The 23,405-nt window shown below is 43.3% G+C and overlaps 1 protein-coding gene across 1 annotated transcript in view; it reads left to right on the top strand.

The window, feature by feature from the left end:
- LOC141055950 (uncharacterized) overlaps nucleotides 1-20,399 on the top strand; it is a 118,673-nt gene extending 98,274 nt beyond the window's left edge. Inside the window, 7 exon segments of the mRNA XM_073552647.1 lie at nucleotides 6,378-6,529; nucleotides 6,659-6,838; nucleotides 6,910-7,033; nucleotides 7,113-7,210; nucleotides 7,407-7,497; nucleotides 18,157-19,721; nucleotides 19,723-20,399. Coding sequence (XP_073408748.1) covers nucleotides 6,378-6,529; nucleotides 6,659-6,838; nucleotides 6,910-7,033; nucleotides 7,113-7,210; nucleotides 7,407-7,497; nucleotides 18,157-19,721; nucleotides 19,723-19,974 — 2,462 coding nt within the window. The 3' untranslated portion in view covers nucleotides 19,975-20,399.
- The last annotated feature ends 3,006 nt before the right edge of the window (nucleotides 20,400-23,405 follow it).

Raw genomic sequence — 23,405 nt, forward strand, 5'->3', positions numbered from 1 at the left:
GTCTGGCCATAGACAGATGTTTTGGTTGAACTTGTACAAGTATGGAATGGATGTCATGTGGGGAATAAATTGTCAAAGGAAAAGTCAGCGTGATCTGACATGCCTTTCCTAGTAGTGTAGCTGCTCCTATCGCACGGACACACGTAGGTGACCCTCTGATCACTGGGTCTAATTGTGCTGAGTAGTAAGCTGTTGGTCTCTGTTTCCCTCCATGTTGCTGTGTCAGTACTGCGGTAGCATGTCCTCCCTGCTCTGTGCAAAACAAGAAAAATGGCTGGCCATAGTTTGGAATGCCTAAGGCCGGGGCTGACACAATAAGCAGTTTGAGAGAATGGAAGGAATCCATTGCTTCTTGAGTGAGATCATAGGGGTCTGCTGACAAGCAGTCATAAAGTGGTTGCATCATTTGTCCAAGGCCTGCAGTAGGTCACCAAGCTTAGTGAAAGTGCGTAGATCTGATGTGACCTGGGTAGAGGGAGATTTTGAATTGCCTGTTTTCTGTCTTCAGTCAGGTGTCTCGTACCTTTGGCAATATAATGTCCCAAAAATGTCACCTTTTGTTTGCAATACTGTAATTTGTCACATGAGACCTTACAACCCTTTTCTGCCCAAAAACATAGCAAGGAAACTGTAGCTTTCTTGCAGGACATCTGGTCCGGGCAGCAGAGCAAAAGTTCATCCACGTACTGTAATAGTACTATCTGTGGGTGAGGTGGTTGCCATTGCTCAAGGACCCCTGCCATTGCTGTTGAATAGATGGTAGGGGAGTTCTTTCCCCCTTGTGGGAGGACTGTCCAACAATATTGTTTAACTTCATGAGTTAATTGAAAATAGATACTGACAGTCAGGGTGCAGGGGTACAGAGAAAAATGCGTTCACCAAATCAATGACTGTGAAACATGTTGACGTTGCTGGGATCTGTGACAGTAATGTGTGTGGGTTAGGGACGATTGTGGTCACACTTTCTGTAACATCATTAATAGCCCTTAAGTCATGAACCATTCTATAAGTGTCAGGGGAACCCTTCGGTCCTTTTTTCTTAATGGGATACAAAGGGGTGTTGCAGGGGGCAGATCTTTGCACCAGAACCCCTGCCTTAACATACTCTTCAATATCTCTGCTCAGGGCCATTGATTTGGCTAGGCTCAAGGGGTATTGCTTTAAACAAGGAGGAGTGATTCCTTTTTTCAATTTAATCATGACAGGGGGAATGGGCAGCCGACCCACATCCGTTTTTCCCCTTGCCCAAACAGTGTCGGGCACTTGTCCCATTTCCTCATCCTCAGGCATTTTGGTGTCAGGTGTTAGTTTCACCGCTTTTGTCATATACACCATTGCCGCAATCTTACACAAATGTTTATCTGAGAGGGGACTTGTGACTGTAATACCCTCAGGAGAGTACTGTATGGTGGCCGGGATCGCACTCAACACATCTGCTCCCAGTAAATTCATAGGGGTATTGTCACTAACAATAAGTTTTGTAAGCACCTCTTGGCTATCTCGTAATTTTAGCCTTATTTGTTTAGTCATTAGGGCTTCTGTCACTTGTCCCTCTACCCCCACACATTCCATAATCTCATTAGTATTCATGTCTGGCATTATCAAGTCTTTTTGTACCACAGTCCTGGCTGCCCCAGTGTCAATCAAAAATTCTGCCTCTTTCCCTCCCGACATTGTTATGGTGGTCATCAAGGCAGGACCAGGTCCGGAGGGGACAAGAACAGGGCACACATGTGTCACTGGGTTGCCAGTTTCCTAGTCTGGATGTGGAGGAGGTGGAAGATTGGTCTGCTTACTCTCCTTTATAGGGTTTTTGCAATGGTTGGCGTAGTGCCCATTTTCACCACAATTTCTGCACTTCACTGTTTCTATGTCCCTAGGTCCCTTGCTACGTCTCCACTGTTTTCCTTGTGTTCCAGCATACATGACAGGTCGTCTTATTGTCCTTGTTCAACTCCTTTAGCCACCTTCAGGAGATCTTTTGGATCTACATTTCTCCATACAGGTCTGGCAGTCTGTACTGCGTCTCGTAAGCCTTTGTTCATACCGTCAATGAATGCATTTACCAGTATTTTAACATCAAGTGGGTTTATGGGACTGTATCCCATGTCTGCCCATTTCAGCTGTAACCGTCCAAAGTACATCTCTATGCTCTCTCCTTTTTGCTGTGTCACGTCAGTTAGGAATACAGACTGCTCTGATTGTTTCACTGCAGCCCATTGTTTTAGAGATTCACAGTACGTCTCCCCAGACCGTGCAGATTTATCATCCATGCCCCATCTTGATTCTTTGCCACATCTGTATGTGCCTTAATTATGTGTCCTAGTACGTCACCTGCCTTTGAACTCACCAAGCTCTCTAGGTCTGCCCAGGTATACTTATATGCCCACTGTATTTCCTTTATTTGTCTATAAAATGGGAAAGGTTTGTTTTCAGGGTTAGGCAACTGCTTTAGCATAGCCAGCTGATCAGAGGGGCTCCAGGGAAAATACTCCTGTATCTGTCTTATTCTAGTCACCCTTCTCGGTCTTGATGTGGATGTTTCTCTGGTGATGGGTCTGGTGGTGGATGTGACGGGATGATCGGTGGGGGTGACATGTTGTTCCACCGCTTCCTCCCCCTCAGGACCATTGCTAGCTTCTTCCCCAAAGGTCAATGCTCCCACTAATGAGTCTGCGTTCTCTGTCACTACATGTGATCTTGTCCGGACGGGATTTAGTGCAATTTTCTTAGGTCGGGTTGCAGCACAGGTCATGCAAGTGTTTCTCCAGTCTGAGTTTGGCTGACCACAGTGTTTACAAGTCCATCTGTCTTGTCTCGGTCTCTTGTCTGGGGCGCTAGCAATCATAGATTTTTGTGCATCAAAACAGTCATAATACACCTTACGTCCCACTGTAGTCTCTTTACTTCCATACTGTTGTATTTCCTCTGCCACACGACACCATTTATTCACTTGTTGCTCTTTCCTTTTATCTTTTATCAAACCTCTATTCTCCTCTCTGAAACTGTGCCATATCTGTACATCCAAACATCCACACTCTGGCATTTTTGCCTTTTTCAATATTGGTCCCACATCTTTCACTGCATTCTTTCCTTCTCTGTCTTTTACAATCTGCATAGCTGTCTTGGATCCCATTGGGGGCACCGACTGTACACAGAAAAAGTTGCCCATGGCTTCAACTTTTTCTCCCGACAGCTCACCTTTATTCTGAAATGCCCTTCCTGTGTACCTGGACCTTGTCTTACAGGCCACACATAGCAAGTCAGAGCGAGCCTGCCAAGGTGTAGCGGGAAGGCTCCTTGCCTCTCACCCGGTAGATCAGCTGGCTAGAATAGGAATAGGCCTTCATCCTACTAGCCCAGCTCCATGGAACGTGGGAAGGCTGCTTCAACTTAGGTAGCTCACCTTTATTCTGAAATGCCCTTCTAGTGTGCCTGGACCTTGTCTTACAGGCCACACATAGCAAGTCAGAATGAGCCTGCCAAGGTGTAGCCAGAAGGCTCCTTGCCTTCGCCTCTCACCCACAACTAAAAACCCCAGCCCTATACAAAATACAGCCTCATATGATTTTACTGCCAATTTAAACTGACCAAAATAACAACACTGCACAGAGTCTATCCCAGCTCTGTGCTACACAGTACATAACCAGTTAGTATATTGACTGAACAGATTGACAGATAATACAGATGACAATTATTATCTTATTACTCTATTATTCAACTCTCATACGGACATGCTCACTGGTGATGTAGGTTTTTTTTAACCGTGTTGTACAGCCTTTACCCAGAGATATGGAGAGATCCAGAGAGAGATTGCAAATGCAAAATAGTGTAAGAATAAATTTTCTCACCTTGCTGCACCTGCTGGATTTTGCATGTCCAACCTCCCAGGAAGCTCCCACATACGGATTCCGAATAGGCTGGTTACCACGGTCCCGCGTTCAGGCGCCAATCCTTCTATGTCAACACACATACACAGCCCCACACAGCCAGCAGAGCCCCCCTCGCAGACAGCCCGCGTGCAGACAACCCGTACACAGCCCCCTCGCCCGCACACACACAGTCCCCCGGCACACAGACCCACTCCCCCTGCCCGCAGACAGCCCCGTCACTCTGGATGGGAGAGGAGTCAGAAGCTGCAGAGCGACGGGGCTGCCTGTGACGTGTGCTTCAGCACCGCCCACAGCCCAGTCACTCAGGATGAGTGAGAGCAGTGTGCAGAGGCTGGGTCCCGCCTGCTGATGATGTCATGTCCATTTCCATAGTCAGGAAATTGACGTGACATTAGCGGATATGAGCGACGGCTGCAGCAAGGGTTAATGGTGGTCCAAAAAGATGCTCCAAGGATAAATACCCCCCATATATTGCTGCACAAGGGTTAATGGTGTTCCAAGTAGATGCTCCATACATAAATACCACCCATATGCTGCACAAGGGTTAATGTGGCCCAAGTAGAAGCTCCATATATGTTGCACAAGGGTTAATGGTGCCCCAAGTAGAAGTTCCATACATAAATACCCCCCATATGCTGCACAAGGGTTAATGGTGGCCCAAGTAGATGCTCCATACATAAATACCCCCATATGCTGCACAAGGGTTAATGGTGGCCCAAGTAGAAGCTCCATACATAAATACCCCCATATGCTGCACAAGGGTTAATGGTGGCCCAAGTAGAAGCTCCATACATAAATACCCCCCATATGCTTCACAAGGGTTAATGGTGGCCCAAGTAGAAGCTCCATACATAAATACCCCCATATGCTGCACAAGGGTTAATGGTGGCCCAAGTAGAAGCTCCATACATAAATACCCCCCATATGCTGCACAAGGGTTAATGGTGGTCCAAGTAGAAGCTCCATACATAAATACCCCCCATATGCTGCACAAGAGTTAATGGTGGCCCAAGTTGAAGCTCCATACATAAATACCCCCCCATATGCTGCTGACGTTATATATATAAAAAAAAGACATACTCACCTCTCTGTCGCTGGGGGCCAGGTGCTGGTGTCACCGCTGGCTTAGGCCCCGGCACTGGCTATATTTACCGTTCCCGGTAACATCGCTGTCTCCCGGGTCCTGTGCAGTGACGTTAGCAGAGGGCGCGCACTGACTACGTCATCGCGCCCTCCGCTAAATGTCACAGTCAGAGGATCAGGGAGACAGTGATGGAACGGGGACCAGTAAATATTGCTTTGCTCCCCATCCTCCCCATCATACTCATCCCCCTCCTGGCGCACGGTCTCTTCAACCCCTGCTTCCAGCATGATGTCGGCGTCCCAGCTGTTCCTGCATTCATCGGTCACATGGTACCGCTCATTAAATATGCGCATATTCATGAGTTTAATGAGCTGTACCACATGACCGCTGAATGCAGGAACAGCAGGGATGCTGAGATCATGGGGGAATCAGGAGGGCTGCAGAGACCGTGCAGAGACCGTGTCAGGAGGGGGGAGTATGGTCTCTGACACCCCCCGACCCCCGTATATGACTCGCGTATAAGCCGAGAGGGGGACTTTCAGCCCCAAACAATGGGCTGAAAATCTTGGCTTATACACGAGTATATACTGTACTTCACGTGATCTAGACTCTATGATTCTTTTAATACATCCTAAAAGCGTGTTTGCCTTTTCTGCTGCATCAAACTGTTGACTCATGTTCAGTCTGTGATCTATTAGTTTACTCAAGTCTTTTTCATACATGCTGTTGCTTAGTTTTATTCCTCTCATTCTATAGATGTCATTTTAATTTTATTTGCCAAGATGTAGAGTCTTCCATTTCTCCCTGTTAAATACCATTCTATTAGTCGCTGACCATTGTTCAAGCTTATCTAGATCCTTCTGAATCCTTTCTCTGCCTCTCTAGTGTTAGCTGTTCCTCCTAGCTTTTCATCACCTGCAAATTTGATTAGTATACCTTTAGTTCCCTTATCCAGATCATTTATAAAAATGTTGAACAACACTGGGGTCAGGACAGAGCCTTGTGGTACCTCACTTGAAACACTTTTCTAATTGTATGTGCAACCATTTATTACTTTTTGACTATGATCACTGAGCCAGTTATGAATTCACCTAACCGTAGCCTTGTCAATCTCATCTTGGTAATTTTTTCAATAAGGAGAGTATGAGATACTTTATCAAATGCTTTGCTGAGGTTGAGATACACTATATCTACCACATTTCCCTGATCCACCCAGTCAGTGATTCCATCAGTGAATACATCAATACCTACATTGCTATGGGCCTCAGGGTAACTTTTGGACTTGGGGCCATACATGTCAACAACTTTTTTGCTGCCAATGGTTGGATATAAAGTGTCCAGTAACTGTGTTATTACACGGAATTATTTATGATGTTACTTATCTGCTCATCTTCCTATTCAGGTATCTACAATATTGAATCCTCTCAGTGGAGATCTTCTATATAAGAGAATTTTCCTGATTAACTCATCAAAGATGGAAAAGAAGAGTGACAAGATGGCGGAATGGATATTACAACTGACCCTAGAGATCCTTTTCCGACTTACTGGAAAGGTGAGGGATTCTGATGACCTTGCATTACATCATTCATATTTATGGGAATAATAGATTGACAGAACTGGAGAGGTGAGGACTCGGGAAATGTATGTAGTGAGTTTTATTAATGTGTCTCTCCATAACTAGGATTACATGGAAATGAGGAAGACCTCTTGTGACTACTGTCAGGCCCCTGTGTCTGACGGATGGGAAAGACCCCTGAGTTCAATCACCAGAGCTCCATCTGATACCTTGATACATGAGAACATCAATGACCAGAAGATCCTACAACTCACCTACAAGATGATTGAGCTGCTGACTGGAGAGGTGACAATGCTGGGATAATGCAGTAAAATTATGAAGGGGTCGGGGGATGACTGTGACTTTGTATTTGTCAGGTTCCACTAAGGTGTCAGGATGTCGCTGTCTATTTTTCCATGGAGGAGTGGGAGTATTTAGAAGGACACAAAGATCAGTACAAGGACGTCATGATGGAGGTTCCTCAGCCCCTCACATCACCAGGTAATAGGCAGGATTAAATACTGCCTATTATTATCTGTATGTAAAGAATTAATTAAGTCCCTGTATGTGTTTCATCCAGTTCTACCCAGTAAGAAGACAACACCAGAGAGATGTCCTAGTCCTCTTCTCCCACAGGATTGTAACCAACAAAGTCCCCATGTTCCTCAGGATCATCAGGTAGATGGAGAGAAGGTGTCATGAGATCTCCCCCATGATATGTAGATGGTTGTGAAGGTCTTGTGCTCAGTCTTGTTTTATCCACCAGTATTCTATGTTTTATACTTGTGTAATGAGAACGGTGGAGATGACAGGATTAGAGCTGATCATAGATGGGACTTCTCCTTCTGTCTGACATTTACAATATTTGTTTCAGTGTGAAGATTTGACCCATACAAATACTACAGCGACATGTGTGAGAAGTGATAAGCGGTGTAAAGAGGAGATTCTTTCAGATAACCGGGCAGGTGAGAATTAGCCTGTATATTTTACTTATTCAGTAATTGGTACAAATATATGTTTGATTCTATTAAATGCATACTATTTTCTGCACCTCAAAGTATGCCCAATGCTGTGCTCCGCCATCGAGTTTTGCAAGTTACCTGTTGCATCTCTGTGACATCGTCTTCCTAGGCCAGGTAGAGATACACCCTTGTCTTAGTGTTGAGACTTCAGAGTTCAGTTATTCTAAATGCTCCAACAATTCTTTTACATTGTGCTGCCATCTTGTATTTGTGTATAATTCCTGAATACCCTGTTGGTTAATTCTCTGCTACCCAGTTTCTGGACTAGCCCATCAGATGCAGTAAGCATAACAAACTGGTATTGGACTGTTTAGATTGTGCAGTTATTTTTCAACTCTCCTGTTATTCCTGCAGCCTGTCAGATAGCCTTCTACTAGCCACCAGGATTATTGCACTGGTTGCTTAAGCAGATGGAACTATCATTGTTCATTTATCTGTCACGGAGTGACTGTCCTAGTGTGGCACAACCCAACGATTGGTCGGTCACCAAACAGCAGATCAAAAAACACACCAGGGACACAATAACAATGGTGGGCCCTGACGATAGGGAACAGGGCAATGGATACCTCCTGAACTCACGTGCCCTGATCTCCCTATCGTCCTTATATGGGTTTTTTCACCCTCTTGCTGAGCAGGATACCTAAACCATCACTTGCCCTGCTCCTATTCCTAAGTAGGGAATTGGCAAGTGAGCACACTGGTCCCACCGCTGCACTAAGACAACACAAGGTAAGGTGAGATAGACACCAAAAGGGAATGGGGAACAAAAATACAACTTAGCTTTCTCTGCTGCAATGCATCGCACAGCAGAGTAAGGCACCAGATAACAGCTTTCAGCTGAAGCACCAGTGCACCAGAAAGCTCCTCTCTCCAGATCGGTTGGTCTCCAAAATGACCTGTATAACCAACTGTCAGCTGATGCATCAGGTGACCTTTTAAAGGATGGTGGGAGTGGTGACCACCTGCATCAGCAAAGCAATTACACCAGCAGGCGGAAAAAACTGACATTAACCCTCAATGGCCAAAAAGGGAAAAAATTTTAATATGAAAAGCCAGATCTGCCACAGATCCAAAAATGGATTGTGACTTATCCTTGCAAAATGCTGTTAGTTCTTCTGCCTCCCTGTGTGCTACTTTGGAGTAGCAGTTTCCCTCTGTTCTGGCCCTATGGTTTACCCTGTGCCCTCCAGCCGACTATGCCAACTCTTTTAGTCCATGTGCCCACCTTTACCTGCAGCTTCATGACTCTACCTCAGTAAGGGGGTGGAACAAGCTATAGATTTGTGAACATAGATCTACAGTTTGCTGGATTCAGTTTAACCAATGTAAGGTTTTCCACACCTGCGGAGGACAATCTTGTCCATTTCATGGTGACATTGCCATCTGCTGTGCTTATTACCCTCTCTGAGACTGGACAAGGCAGTAAGTAGACTAATAGCAAACTGGACCAATTCCTGCTACTGGTTTAATTTTTTGATGTAAAAGTTCATGGGGTCAGATCACAAGATATCTTCTCGAGAAAGGACACAGTCCAGATATGACTGATCCTGGCTGGTGAGGTGGTGCATCTGCTTTTACTGATGTGTGTCAAGTTGGCGCAGCTGATGATAAAATATCTGGCTCATAAATTATGTTTGCTACTCCTGTGACTACTTGTGTCACTGACAGAAGTGGCGGAGCATTGACTCTTCTGGAACGTGGAGAGGGACCTTCAGGTCAGACAAACAGACTGCAGTTATCTGCTGGGTGAGAACTGCCACATGCGGAGTATAGAGCTTATCCAGGCAATACTTCAGGTTTTTCTCACATTTCGCTTTTATAGCGAGGGTCTAACAGAATGGCTATATCCAATAGTCACCATTTTACTTGATGCTAAAGTTACACCTGTCAGCCTGGAAGCAACAAAGGAGTCAGCTTGCAATGCTCATCAGTGTGACTAAAGACCATGCTATTTCACTCTCCTCCCCAGTATATGACATTTAGTCATCCTAGTCAGTGTCTTCAGTGTCATCATTATCAAGTTCACAATGAGAGTAAGCTATATCATCTGTATGAGCCTGGGACAACTCAGTGTCTGCATCTAAATCCACCTGTTACTCCTCCTCCTCAAGTCCTCCTAGTTCCTGATGTCAATAATACTGCACGGTAAATCTCCAGATAATCAGAAGCATTTATCTTGAGTTCAGGAACCGTATCAGCTTTAAGAGATACTTAAATAGGACCTATCACCTTCACACATACTCCGGTATATTACAGTAAGGAGATTGTAGATATAAATAAATTACCATTTATAAGAATAACTATAATTAATGAATTTTGTCATGATAGAATCACAGTTATGAGAGCTGCCATTTTGGGACTGGCAGCTTAGCATGCTGTGTTCTAATGAGACACGTCCCCAGATTATAGGCTGGTTGCTAGTCAGCGCCTCTGGTCATCAGCAGTGTAGTATCCTGAAGAGCTTATTTACCGAATTGTACCATTATAGAAACACGGAAGTGTATATAAAGGGGCTTTCTGTTTGTATGCCTGTGTGTATGCACATGTGTATGTATATATATGTGTGTGGGTGTGTGTATGTATATGTATGTATGTATGTGTGTGTATATATATATATATATATATATATATATATATATATATATACTAGCTGAAGAGCCCGGCGCTGCCCGGGCATAGTAACTACTTGTGGTTAGCTATAACAGATTATAATTATCCTCCATCCCATAGTCCCGTGCCCATATACCCATCATACATATCCACGATCCCATATGCCCGTGCCCGTATACCCATCATACATATCCTCCATCCCATAGTCGAGTGCCCATATACCCATCACACATCCTCCATCCCATAGTCCCATGCCCATATACCCATCATACATATTCTCCATCCCATAGTCCCATGCCCATATACCCATCATACATATTCGCCATCCCATAGTCGAGTGCCCATATACCCATCATACATATCCTCCATCCCATAGTCCCTTGCCCATATATCCATCATACATATCCTCCATCCCATAGTCCCGTGCCCATATACCCATCACACATCCTCCATCCCATAGTCCCGTGCCCATATACCCATCATACATATCCTCCATCCCATAGTCCAGTGCCCATATACCCATCACACATCCTCCATCTCATAGTCAACCATTATGACATCATAATGAGCGGTGGGGCTTGCAACCTATGATGACATCAGCGTTGCCATGGCAACCATTGTGACGTCATAATGAGGGGCGGGGCTTGATACGCACACACTGTTTCCCCATTATGCAGATAGGGGCATTATGACATCATAATGAGGGGTGGGGATTGACGTGCACACACTTTTTCCCCAGTATGTAGATAGGGGCAAAATTATTTGGTGAATTGGAACGCACGGGGTTAAAATTTCGCCTCACAACATAGCTTAGAACGCTCTCGGGGTCCAGACGTGTGACTGTGCCAAATTTTGTGGCTGTAGCTGCGACTGTGCGGATGCCTATCCCGGACATACACACATACATACATTCATACACACTTTGAGCTTTATATATTAGATATATATATATATATATATATATATATATATACAGCTCTGGCAAAAATTAAGAGACCACTGCAGTTTTATGAAAATATGAAGATCAGCTCCTCTACATGTCTGACAGCCATTCCATTCCAGTGTCAGCTGAATTCCAACCAGAGTACACCTCATTCTACTTAATGTGCTTCTGACTAGGTGATCATCTGAGCCAAATCTTATTTAATGAAGGAAAGTATAAAAAAAACCTCTGCTGTGGTGTTCACAATCCTCTTGCAATAGGACAAGCTGGATGGCAAAACAAAAGCTATAAGAATGAAAAAATAACTTTTAACCATGCCAAAGGAGTTGAAAAGAAAAGTCTTCAGTGAGGAGAAGAAGGGCTCAATTCTGGCTTTCACTAGCAGAGGGATACATTGAGCATCATGTTGCCTCCTTCCTTAAAATTTCTAAGACGGCAGTCCTTTGCAACAAGGTCAAGTAGCAGACATTGGGGACAACAAAGTTGCAGGCCGGCAGAGGGCGAAAACGACTCTCCACTGACCGGGATGACTGTCAACTTAGGCTAGTTTCACACTAGCGTTTATTCGACGCAGCGCACGGCGCCGCTAAGCCCCGCCCCCTGCCGGCTCCCTTGCCCTCCCCATCCGGTCATCGCCGCCTACTATCACACATGGACGCTTGCGATCTGCGCACCCTTTCTTTAGCATAGGGTGCGCAGATCGTTCGCTGGCCGTGCGCTAGTAGGATTTTGGCGTGCGCTGCGCACTTTTGAAGGTGCGCCGTGCGTGCCGAAATGCAACATGCCGCGTTCGGGGCGCACCTTCAAAAGTGCGCAGCGCACGCCAAAATCCTACTAGCGCATGGCCAGCACACGATCTGCGCACCTTATGCTAAAGATAGGGTGCGCAGATCGCAAGCGTCCATGTGCGATACTAGGCGGCGATGACCGGATGGGGCGGGCAGGGAGCCGGCAGGGGGCGGGGCTTAGCGGCGCCATGCGCTGCGTCGAATAAACGCTAGTGTGAAACTAGCCTTATTCGAATGTCACTCAGCAACCGCAGGATGACATCAAGTGACCTACAAAAGGAATGGCAAATGGCAGCTGTGGTGAAGTGCCCAGCAAGGACAGTTCGTAACAGGTTCCTAGAGGCAGGGCTCAAGTCATTGAAAGGTAGAAAAAAGTCTTTCATCAATGAGAAGCAAAGGAGAGCCAGACTGAAGTTTGCCAAAGACCATAAGGATTGGAACATAGAAGACTGGAGTAAGGTAATCTTCTCTGATGAGTCTAATTTTCAGCTTTGCCCAACACCTGGTCATCTAATGGTTAGACGGAGACCTGTAGAGGTGTACAAGCCAGTGTCTTGCACCCACTGTGAAATTTTGTGGAGGATCGGTGATGATCTGGGGATGCTTCAGCAAGGCTGGAATTGGGCAGGTTAATCTTTGTGAAGGACGTATGAATCGAGCCGCATACAAGGTTATTCCTGGAAAAAACAGATGATTTCTTCTCCTCAGGCAATGTTCCCCAACTCTGAGGACTGTTGTTTTCCAGCAGGACAATGCACCATGCCACACAGCTAGGTCAATCAATGTGTGGATGAAGGACCACCACATCAATTCCCTGGCCAACCCAATCTCCAGACCTGAACCCCACTGAAAACCTCTGGAATGTAATCAAGAGGAAGATGGATAGTCACAAGCCATCAAACAAAGAAGAACTGCTTACATTTTTGTACCAGGAGGGGCATAAGGTCACACAAAAGCAGTGTGAAAGACTGGTGGAAAGCATGCCAAGACGCCTGAAAGCTGTGATTAAAAATCATGGTTATTCCACAAAATATTGATTTCTGAACTCTTCCTGAGTTGAAACATTAGTATTATTGTTTCTAAATAATTATTAAGATGGAGTATTGTATTTTGCCTTGTCATGGAAATTCCTGTGTGTTCTGATTATTTAAGTCCGGGCCATGTGTTCCTCTTTGCCTGAGTATTTTGTTGCTGTTGGCTCCTGCCTGTCTACTGGTGGACTCCCTGCTGCTCCTGGTTGTTACTTGGTGCTCTGCCTCTCCGCATTATGCTACCTACAGTCCTCTGTGCGTCTCCCTGATGCTGTCTGTACTTAACTACTGTTCTAGTGTGGAACTATTTGCCTATAGATCTGCGGTGGCCTGTAAAGAATCCTGACATCACCAGCTCCTCTAGGCCTGTGTTTTTGGGCTGCGGTGCTGGACTTCTGTAGGACTTTCAGCCCAAAAAGGTACATATAGTAACCTTCTCCTGTTAATGCCACTCCCGTATAATGCTGGTCTTCTATGTTTAAGTGCCGTGTGCATTTCCACCCATCTGATTGCTGGACTTCTGCACTTTAGTGCTGTGTGCGTGCTCATTCATAATATAGCTGGACTTCCTTATTAAACGCGGTGTGGTAACTTTCATACTTACTGCTAGATTCCCAAGTTTAGTGCCTTGTGCACACCTGCGTCATATTACTGTTGGACTGGTTCATATTAGCGGTTGCGCCCGCTCTTCAGTAATACTGGACATTTCCATATAGTGCTGTGCATTCGTTGCTGTTGCGGGAAGTGCTCTGTTAGTTTTTCTTTACTTGCATCATTCTTTATTGTACTGTGTTTTCGTTACTATTGCAGGAAGTGCTCTGTTAGTTTTGTTTCTCTTGTTAATATACTCATTTGCATCAACTTTCGTCTCAGTTTTGTATTATCCCAAGCAATCAGATTCTGTAGTAACCATATAATTATTACACTACCTTTTACCATAGATCAGGTGACCATTCTTTTGCTTTCCTCGTGATTCACAATCCAGAAACATCAGTGACTGGATGAAAGATGCAAGAGTCTGTCTGGATCCCAGAAACTCACTTATCTTTTATGCACACACACTGATTACAAGCAAACAGGTCACAGGTGAGGATGTTACCTTTAGTAGCCAGTCAACCCTATTTGTATCAACTTCTGTGCATGTTATCAGGCCAAAATCACCAGGGTATGTAAACTTTTGATCAGGGTCATTTGGATGCTTTGGGTTGTCGTCATGATTTCAAAAGAGAAAACACAGTAGTTTGACAATAAATGGCTTCACCCAACCACTAACCATGAGTGGAGAAAAAGTTTTGGTGTTATCATTCATATTCTCTGAAAAAAGGCCAAGAAAGCAAAAATTCTGCCGGAGTATGTAAACTTTTGAGCACAACTGTAATATACATTATGTAAACTAGGGGGCAGGTCATTGAGGGATCAGTGACCTGTCAGTAATCTTTATTATGAATAACTTAAAAGATTACCACATGAAGACCCCCACAGGCCGGCCTGAAGCACGAGCATATCATTAACTCAAAACTGAAAATAAAGATTTAACAACAACCACAAAACGGATTTCATCAACCAAGGTATTATTTTAATCAGTATAACGGCGCCGACCTGACACTGTCTGTAGTGTACTGTGCACAACCCTGCTGACAGGTTTTCATTTCAGCTGAGTGATAACTCAAAGACCCAAGATTGTCAACCATGACAGGATAATGACACTGCTTCAAATTCATTTTCATGCTCCCCAGTGCTCCCATATACGTCTATAAGACAGTGTTTTACTTGTACTCCTTTTATTTATCTTTGTTGTTGTTTAATGAATTAAAAAAAAAAAAAAAACAGATGCACACATTTTGTAAATAACCAATGCAATGTATAGACGATCATCATAATATCTGTAAAGGGAGAAAACCAACAAGTTTGCATATTGAGTTATTTGTACAGATCTCAATTTCACAGGTCCTCGATCTCTTGCGAGGCCTATTGTCACGTGCCCCGTCCTGTGTGACACGGCCAGGGGGCCGGTAACTAATACAACAGGACACGGCACGTGTAATTGTCCAGTGTGATGCGGCCCGCAGGCCGGTAACTAATACAACAAGACACAGGGGATAGGGAAACATTTACAATGGTGGGCCCTGCGATAGGGAACGGGGGATGTGGAGACCACCTGCACTCCCCTGAGTCAGTGTCCCTAACACTCCTAACGTTCCCTATACATGCTCCTCACCTGTCGCCGATCAGGATACCTGTCACCCTAGCACACCCTACACCTATTCCTTACTAGGGAGCTGGGTGGTGCAGGCACTGGCCCCACCGCTGTATTAACATCAACATGAGGAAAGGTGACAAACAGGGAAACACTTAGCTTTGCTCCGATGCACTTGCTCCAGGCAACAGAGTCCAACACCTGAGTGCTTCTTCCTCCCACCGTGTCCAACACCTGGGTGCACTGTCCAGCAACGGAGTCCAGCACCTGAGTGCAGCTGTCCAGCAACGAAGTCCAGCACCTGAGTGCAGCTGTCCAGCAACGGAGTCCAGCACCTGAGTGCAGCTGTCCAGCAACGGAGTCCAGCACCTGAGTGCAGCTGTCCAGCAACGGAGTCCAGCACCTGAGTGCAGCTGTCCAGCAACGGAGTCCAGCACCTGAGTGCAGCTGTCCAGCAACGGAGTCCAGCACCTGAGTGCAGCTGTCCAGCAACGGAGTCCAGCACCTGAGTGCAGCTGTCCAGCAACGAAGTCCAGCACCTGAGTGCAGCTCTACACCATAGTTGCCACTCCACCAAGCTTTGCAAGAATTCTTCACTGACACCAAAGCTGCCATTCCACCATGCTTTACTCGAACTCCTCGCTGACACCATAGCTGCCACTCCAGGACTCTGACTGAGCTGTCCTGGACTCTCCTCAGCTCCTTCCTTAACCCAGCATGGTTGGAAAAGACCAACAATATCACCAACGTCAGTGAGCACAACTGACACACCTTTATTGAGTAAACACACCTGTTAGTGATTCCCGTGCAATTACACTAACCACCACCGGGGGCAAAACGATCTCTAAAAACACCAGTGCAATGACCATTCTGGCCACCGGGGGAAAACTATCTCTAAGCACAAAGCTTAGAGAGAGGAAAAAAAAAGGTTACCAGTACTCTTATCTGACATGATCCCACATGTATAATCTAGGAGTAGTTACAAGAACTCGTTATTCATCTATACAAATGTCTGGTTATACCTAACCCAGAATGATACATTACAACCAACATATCTAACATAAAACAAAAAACTATTACTCCTACCCTGCTGCCAAAACACCCTCCATAGCACTGAGGACATTATAAACCTATAAAGTCAATATATTCTTTACTACAGCTATTATGCTAATAACAGACCACTTTCTATGCGTTGTTATAGTAAGGTGAGATGTATTCCATACATCCCAAATTTTATTAAACTTCCCCAAGCAACCCCTATTCTGGTACAGTGTCCACTCGTAAGGTGTAATTGAACAATTTCCTGGCTAAAAATGTGTCTCCTGCAGGAAAAGTCTAACGTGGTATCCCCATATCTCTTCCTCCAGCACACCAAACAGACATACCAATGGAGTGATAGAAACAGGAGAACCTATGAGGGAGGTTAACAATGAGGTCACCACGCTCCAAAAAGATAGAATAGTTGGGCATCCCCACACCATATGTATAAAATCCGCATTCATTGTATGACATCTTAAACATTCTGAGGAATGGGACCACCCCATCCTAAATAGCCGTAGTGGGGTCAGATATGACTGGTGCACTATATACATTTGAGTCATTTTATTATTGGCTGATGGAGACACCCCGGTTGGAGAACCAAGGATCTCCTCCCAATCTTCATTCTGGATATCTGGAACTAGAGACCTCCACCTCTCCCATACTGACGATAAAGCAGTCAGAGCCTGCGTACAACATATAAGTATATAAGGTAGAAAAAAGATCCTGGGGGCCTTGTGATTTGAGAATCCCTATCAAAGGAAAGGACGATATTGCTTGGGTTGTATTTCTCTTACGCAAGTGTGATTGAATTGCTGATCTAAACTATAGGTATCGAAAAAATTGGGATCTCGGAACACCGTGTTTAATTTGTGTTTGCTCAAAGGACATTAGGACATTGTGATCATATAAATCATTAATCGAGGAAACATTACATGAGATCCAGAATTGAGTGGACGGGTGGTTTAATAGCATCGGGAAATAGGAATTGTTCCATAATGGCATTTCAGCTATAACGTCAACAAAGCGAACCACTCGTTTAAGTTGTTTCCAGATTGACCTTGCCAACCGGAGTAAGGGTAATAATCCAGAGACGTTAGGTTTGTCTGCTTCCAAAAACCCCAACAAGTAACCAGTCCCTACAGCATGAGCCAGATGGCTCTCCGAGTTAGGCAAACAATTATTGGGCATCCATCTACTCAGGGCTCTGACTTACCCAGCCAAGTACTATAAAAACAAATCCGGCAATGCCGCCCTGCCCAATTGTTTAGACCTATATAAGGTAGACAATTTGAGTTTATAAGGGGGAAGACTAGACCTAAAGGATGAGATTAATGAATTTAGGCCTGAGAAAAAGGATTTAGTGATCAGTACTGCACTATGTTGGAGGGAGTAACTGAGTTTGGGGAGTAGGATCATTTTAATCAGGTTAATATGTCCAAAGACAGATAATGGCAATTTACTCCAGATAGCAAATTTAAGGTAACAAGATCTGACAACGGGAGAATATTCATTTTTAAGTCGAGTCTACTATATTTTGAAATATTTATTCCCAGGTAACCTTTTATTTATCTTTGCTCATTAATTTTGGTAATGAGAAGACTTACAAAAATGCACGTACTACTCCAACCTTACACCTGCTCTACAGTCATGGCTTCTTTGTATATGACAATCCTGCTCCTCCTCTTTGCCTTATTTTATGCTATAGTTCATGTAGCTGTCAGGGAGAGTATGAGTCAGACACCACCTTTATGAATTTTCACTGAGCATTTCATTAGAAAAATTTGATGACAAGCACATTGAAACCAATGCAATAAGAAAAAGATGTAAAAGAAGGAAAAATAAAAATTGTACAACCTCCTGGCTTAAATCATATTTTATTAGTCATTGCATTGAAATCTACAGCTTGTACCCTACTTCGTCCCCTAGTAATTGAATTTTAATATGATTTGTTTCCAAAGGCAGCATTTAAGGATAATTTTTTTTTCTTGGCAGATGACTGTGCGTCAGGGGGACATCTCACAGTTACAGATTTTGAAGCAGCTGATTATGCTATAACACCATATATATATGAAGAGCAAGACATTATTCCAGATATACCGATAGCCCTTCACAGCAAAAATCTATCATCTATTCCTTGTGAACAGGTCCTATCTTCTGATTCATTACAGGCTGTTGAGCAAAATGAGAATAACAAAAAGGATGACGAACTTGAAAAAGCTCATACAGCGGAGAAGCCATTTTCCTCTCAAGAATGTGGGAAATGTTTTACTAGCAAAAGAGATTTTGGTAAACATAAAAGAACTCGCATGAGGGAGAAGCCATTTTCATGTTCAGTATGTGGGAAATGTTGTACCGGGAAAGCAAGTCTTACTATACATCAGAGAAGTCACACAGGGGAGAAGCCATTTTCATGTGCAGAATGTGGGAAATATTTTACCCAAAAATCAACTCTTGTTAGACATAAGAAAATTCACACAGGGGAAAAGCTGTTTTCTTGTTCAGAATGTGGGAAATGTTTTACCGACAAAACAAATCTTGTTGGACACAAGAGAACTCACACAGGGAAGAAACCATTTTCATGTCCAGAATGTGGGAAATGTTTTACCCAGAAAGCAACTCTTACTGTACATCAGAGAATTCACACAGGGGAGAAGCCATTTTTATGTCAGGAATGTGGGAAATGTTTTTCTAACAAAGGAGATCTCGGTAAACATAAAAGCACTCACACAGGGGAGAAGCCATTTTCATGTCCAGAATGTGGGAAATGTTTTACCCAGAAAGCAAATCTTAATGTACATCAGAGAAGTCACACAGGGGAGAAGCCATTCTCATGTGCAGAATGTGGGAAATATTTTGCCTGCAAAACAAATCTTGTTAAACATAAAGGTAGTCACATGGGGAAGAAGCCATTTTCATGTCCAGAATGTGGGAAATGTTTTACCAAGAAAACAAGTCTTACTGTACATCAGAGAAGTCACACAGGTGAGAAGCCATTTTCATGTCCAGAATGTGGAAAATGTTTTACTTGCAAATGGAGTCTCATTAAGCATAAAAGCTCTCACAGAGGGGAGAAGCCATTTTCATGTTCAGAATGTGAGAAATGTTTTACCAATAAAGCGAGTCTTACTGTACATCAGAGAATACACACAGGGGAGAAGCCATTTTTATGTCAAGAATGTGGAAAATGTTTTACTTGCAAATGGAGTCTCATTAAACATAAAATCACTCACACAGGGGAGAAACCATTTTCATGTTCAGAATGTGGGACATGTTTTACCCAGAAAACAAGCCTTACTGTACATCAGAGAATTCACACCGGGGAGAAGCCATTTTCATGTGCAGAATGTGGGAAATGTTTTACCTGTAAAACAAGTCTTGTCACACATAAGAAAATTCACACAGGGGAGAAACCGTTTTCTTGTTCGGAATGTAGGAAATGTTTTAACAACAAAGCAACTTTTTCTGCACATCAGAGAACTCACACAGGGGAGAAGCCATTTTCATGTCAAGAATGTGGGAAATGTTTCCCTTTCAAAAGGCAACTCATTAGACATAAAAGCAATCACACAGGGGAGAAACCATTTTTATGTTCAGAATTTGAGAAATATTTTACCTAGAAAGCAAATCTTACTGTACATCAAAAATTACATGCAGAGCAGAAGCCATTTTCATGTTGAGAATTTGAAAATTGCAAACAAAAAATTTTTTCCCACACATCAGAGAAATTACACAGAGAAGCAGTCATTTTATAATTTATTTCATATTTTTTGTATTGATGAATCGTACAAGAAAAGTTGTAGTAAAAGTTAGGTCAAGTCAAAAAGGGAAAGCAATTTAGAATACTAAATGATAATGATTAGGAAATGTACAGATTGCAATGACCAATTAGCAATAGCAAGTTGAATGCATATATTGATCCTAAATATTTCACCATGTACTGTATATAGAATACTTTACCATCATGTGAGCACTATATCTGCATCTTAAAAGGGTTGACTCTTGTCTACTAAGTCAAACTTCAGACACCAAGCATGTCACATCTAATGAGGATGATGTCTTATTAATTAAATGAGACCAAGTGGGGACTGGATAGTTCACTCTTCAAGTGTCCTAATCGAGTTCAACAGCATCTACCCACACATGATACCATATCATACGGAAGAGAGAGGTGTCAGACCGACCACCCCTTCAAAACTTGTAACCAAGAATCAATAAACAGCTTCCTTTATTACTAACTTACATCTCTTTGTATCTATTGTATTATCTATATGTTAAATTATTGCCATAGTACCTGTATAGTTCAGGGAGAGCTTGTATAGTTGGATAGCAGTAAGAATTAAGTTGAAGAGAACTTGTGCTGAGTAACCTACAGGTACTGTCAGGTCGGCACCATTACATTGATTGAAATTATACCTTTGTTGAAGACATCCGTCTTGTGGTTGTTATTTAATCTTTATCTGCAGTTTTCAGTTAATGAAATTCTCGTGCTACGGGGCGGCTTGTGGGGGATCTTCATGTGCTGGTCTGCTGACATATTCATCTGTATGGCTTATGACAAGTCACTGATCCCTCAGTGACCGGCCCCTTATTTTACATCCTGTATATCTTATTGTTTGGAGAAAAAATTACATTCATCATGCAGGCGGCGGCGGCGCCTGCGCTGTAGCATGATTGAATCTATAATATCCATATATTCATTTTATTTAGTGATATACATTTCTTGAAAAAATAAATCTTCCTCAAAATGGCGCCAACTGCGCCTGCACAGTCGCACAATTCGGAACGCTATAGATTCTACTGCGCAGGTGCCAGCGCCATTTTGCTAGAAAGATGGCAGCGCCTGCACAGTAGCGTTTATCGGATCGCCTTATGTGGTCAAAAATTTCTGTTTGGCCACATGGCAGGACTAGGAAAGAGAGCTATTTGTCTGAAATAGATTGTGAATGCCATGTCACATTTGAAGAGGCCCTGACATGTGAAAACAGCAGAAACCCCCAACAAGTGATGCCATTTTGGAAACTAGACTCCTCAAGGAATTCATCTAGGGGTGTACTGAGCATTTTCAACCTACATGCAATTCACAAAACTTAACATTTAGATGTGAGAACAAAAAGTTAATTTTTTTTCCACTAAAATACTCTTTTAGCACCAAATTTATAATTTACATGAGGGGTAATAGGAGAAATTGGACCCCACAATGTGTTATCCAATTTCTCCCAAATGTGGCAGTGCCCTATTGTGGTGGTTGTACACTACTGTTTGAGCACACAGCGGGGATCGGATGAGAAGGCGCTACTTGGCTTTTAGAACGCAGATTCCTTTTGAATAGATTGTGTTTGCTCTATTAGCTGAGCCCCTGAGGTGCGAGATCAGTGGAAACTTCCACAAGTGACCCTATATGTTGTAGCTGTTTTCATTCTGACCCAAAGTCAGATATGCCAGATCAGGCCAAATTAAGAGGTTACGCCCCAGATAACGAGCTTGGAGAAAAGCATGCACACAAGTTGTGAGCAAATCACTTTTCCTAATTTATTGAAAAAAACAAGCCAGCAATTTATACCATTTACAGCAAATGTAACTCAATGGGACATTGAAAGATGACATTTTTGTGGTAAAAATGTAACTTCTTATTAGCTGCAAATTTGTCAGTTTCAAAAGGGTTAATAGATGAAACTATACCCCACAATTTATTGAGCAATTTCTCCTGAATGAGGTGACGCCCCCATATGTCATCAGAAACTACTGTGTGGCTATTGGAGCACAGACTTTGCTAGAATAGTTTGAAAGCGACGTTTCGGGAGCCCCAAAGGTGCCAGAACAGCATAAAAACCTCAAAAGTGACCCCATTGTAGATATTGCACCTCTCAATTGATACATCTATAGCTACATTGACTTTTGTAACATGCACGATATACTTTATTCTGTTGAACTGCAAATATGCCAGTTTAGTGCTCATATGTTGCACCCCTATACAGTGTAGTGCCACCAGACATTGTGCCCCATACAGCGTAGAGTTCCCATATGTTGTAGTGCCCCCATACGTTGTAGTTCCCAGCTTGTTCTCTTCCCTCTACAGTAATGCCAAACATGTGGCCGCTTATTGTGGTGTAGGCACTGTGGGACTCAGAAGGAGGGGGCATTTGGATTTGGGAGCACAGGATTCACTGGATTTTATGTGAGGGGGCGGGAGCCATGTCACTTTTCCGGAGTTTTTACTCCGTCAGTAACGTGGGAGCCCCCTATAGTTCGAGTAATATATGACAGATCTGAGTGGGGGCTGATTTGTGTGGGATATATTAGGGTTTTTATTGGTAACATTTTGGGGTACTTAATAATTTTTGTTCGCTTTCAGTATAAGGCTGAATCACATTATTGTGTTCTACGCTGAGTACTTAACTTGGGGTTTCCATGTAAATCCCACAAAAATGAGAATCAGACGAAACCCCCGACAGAACCACCCACAATAATGAGGCAGATGGAGACACTTTGGAGTACGTTTGGCGTCTCTTCCGTTGGTATCCATATTTTTAGGTCAGCACAGATCTATGGTTGACCACAATTGTGCGCTAAAAAGATGCCTAAAATGATAGGACACTGCCAGAACAGAGACCAGACGGAGTCCAAAGTGACTTCATCTGCCTCATAAGTGAGTGGTTCTGTCAGGGATTTGTCTCAATCACAGCTTTTGGAATTTACACCTAAACCCCGAGGTGAGGTAAGCACTCAGCGGAGATTGCAGAATAAATGTAGTCCAAACATTATTCCGATTTTTGGGAGGTAGAATGAACAAATAGACAGCAGTACAAGAGTAGTTCTTATTTTTTTCTTTCCGATGTTCACCGTGCAGTACAAGTGATAAGACAGATTTATTCTTTGGGTCGGTGCGAATACATCAGGTTTTTATGTTTTGCTGCTATCACATATTAAAAATTATTTTTTCTAAAAAGACGTTTTTTCATCGCCATTTCCTAAGAATTAACTTTTTATTTTTTGGGGAGAAAAGAGCTGTATGAGGATTTATTTTTAGCAGGATGATTTGCAGTTTACAGTGATACCAGATTTATATAGTTATTTTATGCTTTGATTTTTTTCCACACTAAAAACATTATTCTACAAAAAGGAATTTGTTTTTGCATTGCCATATTCTTAGAGCTGTAACTTTTTTTCTGAATGAGCCATATTAGAGCTTGTTTTTTTGTGAGACGGTTTAAAGTTTTTATTTATATCTTTTTTTATATATG

Source organism: Dendrobates tinctorius, unplaced genomic scaffold (assembly GCF_039654945.1).
Source record: "Dendrobates tinctorius isolate UK_male_01 unplaced genomic scaffold, ASM3965494v1 ptg000192l, whole genome shotgun sequence".
Taxonomy (NCBI): Eukaryota; Metazoa; Chordata; class Amphibia; order Anura; family Dendrobatidae; genus Dendrobates; species Dendrobates tinctorius.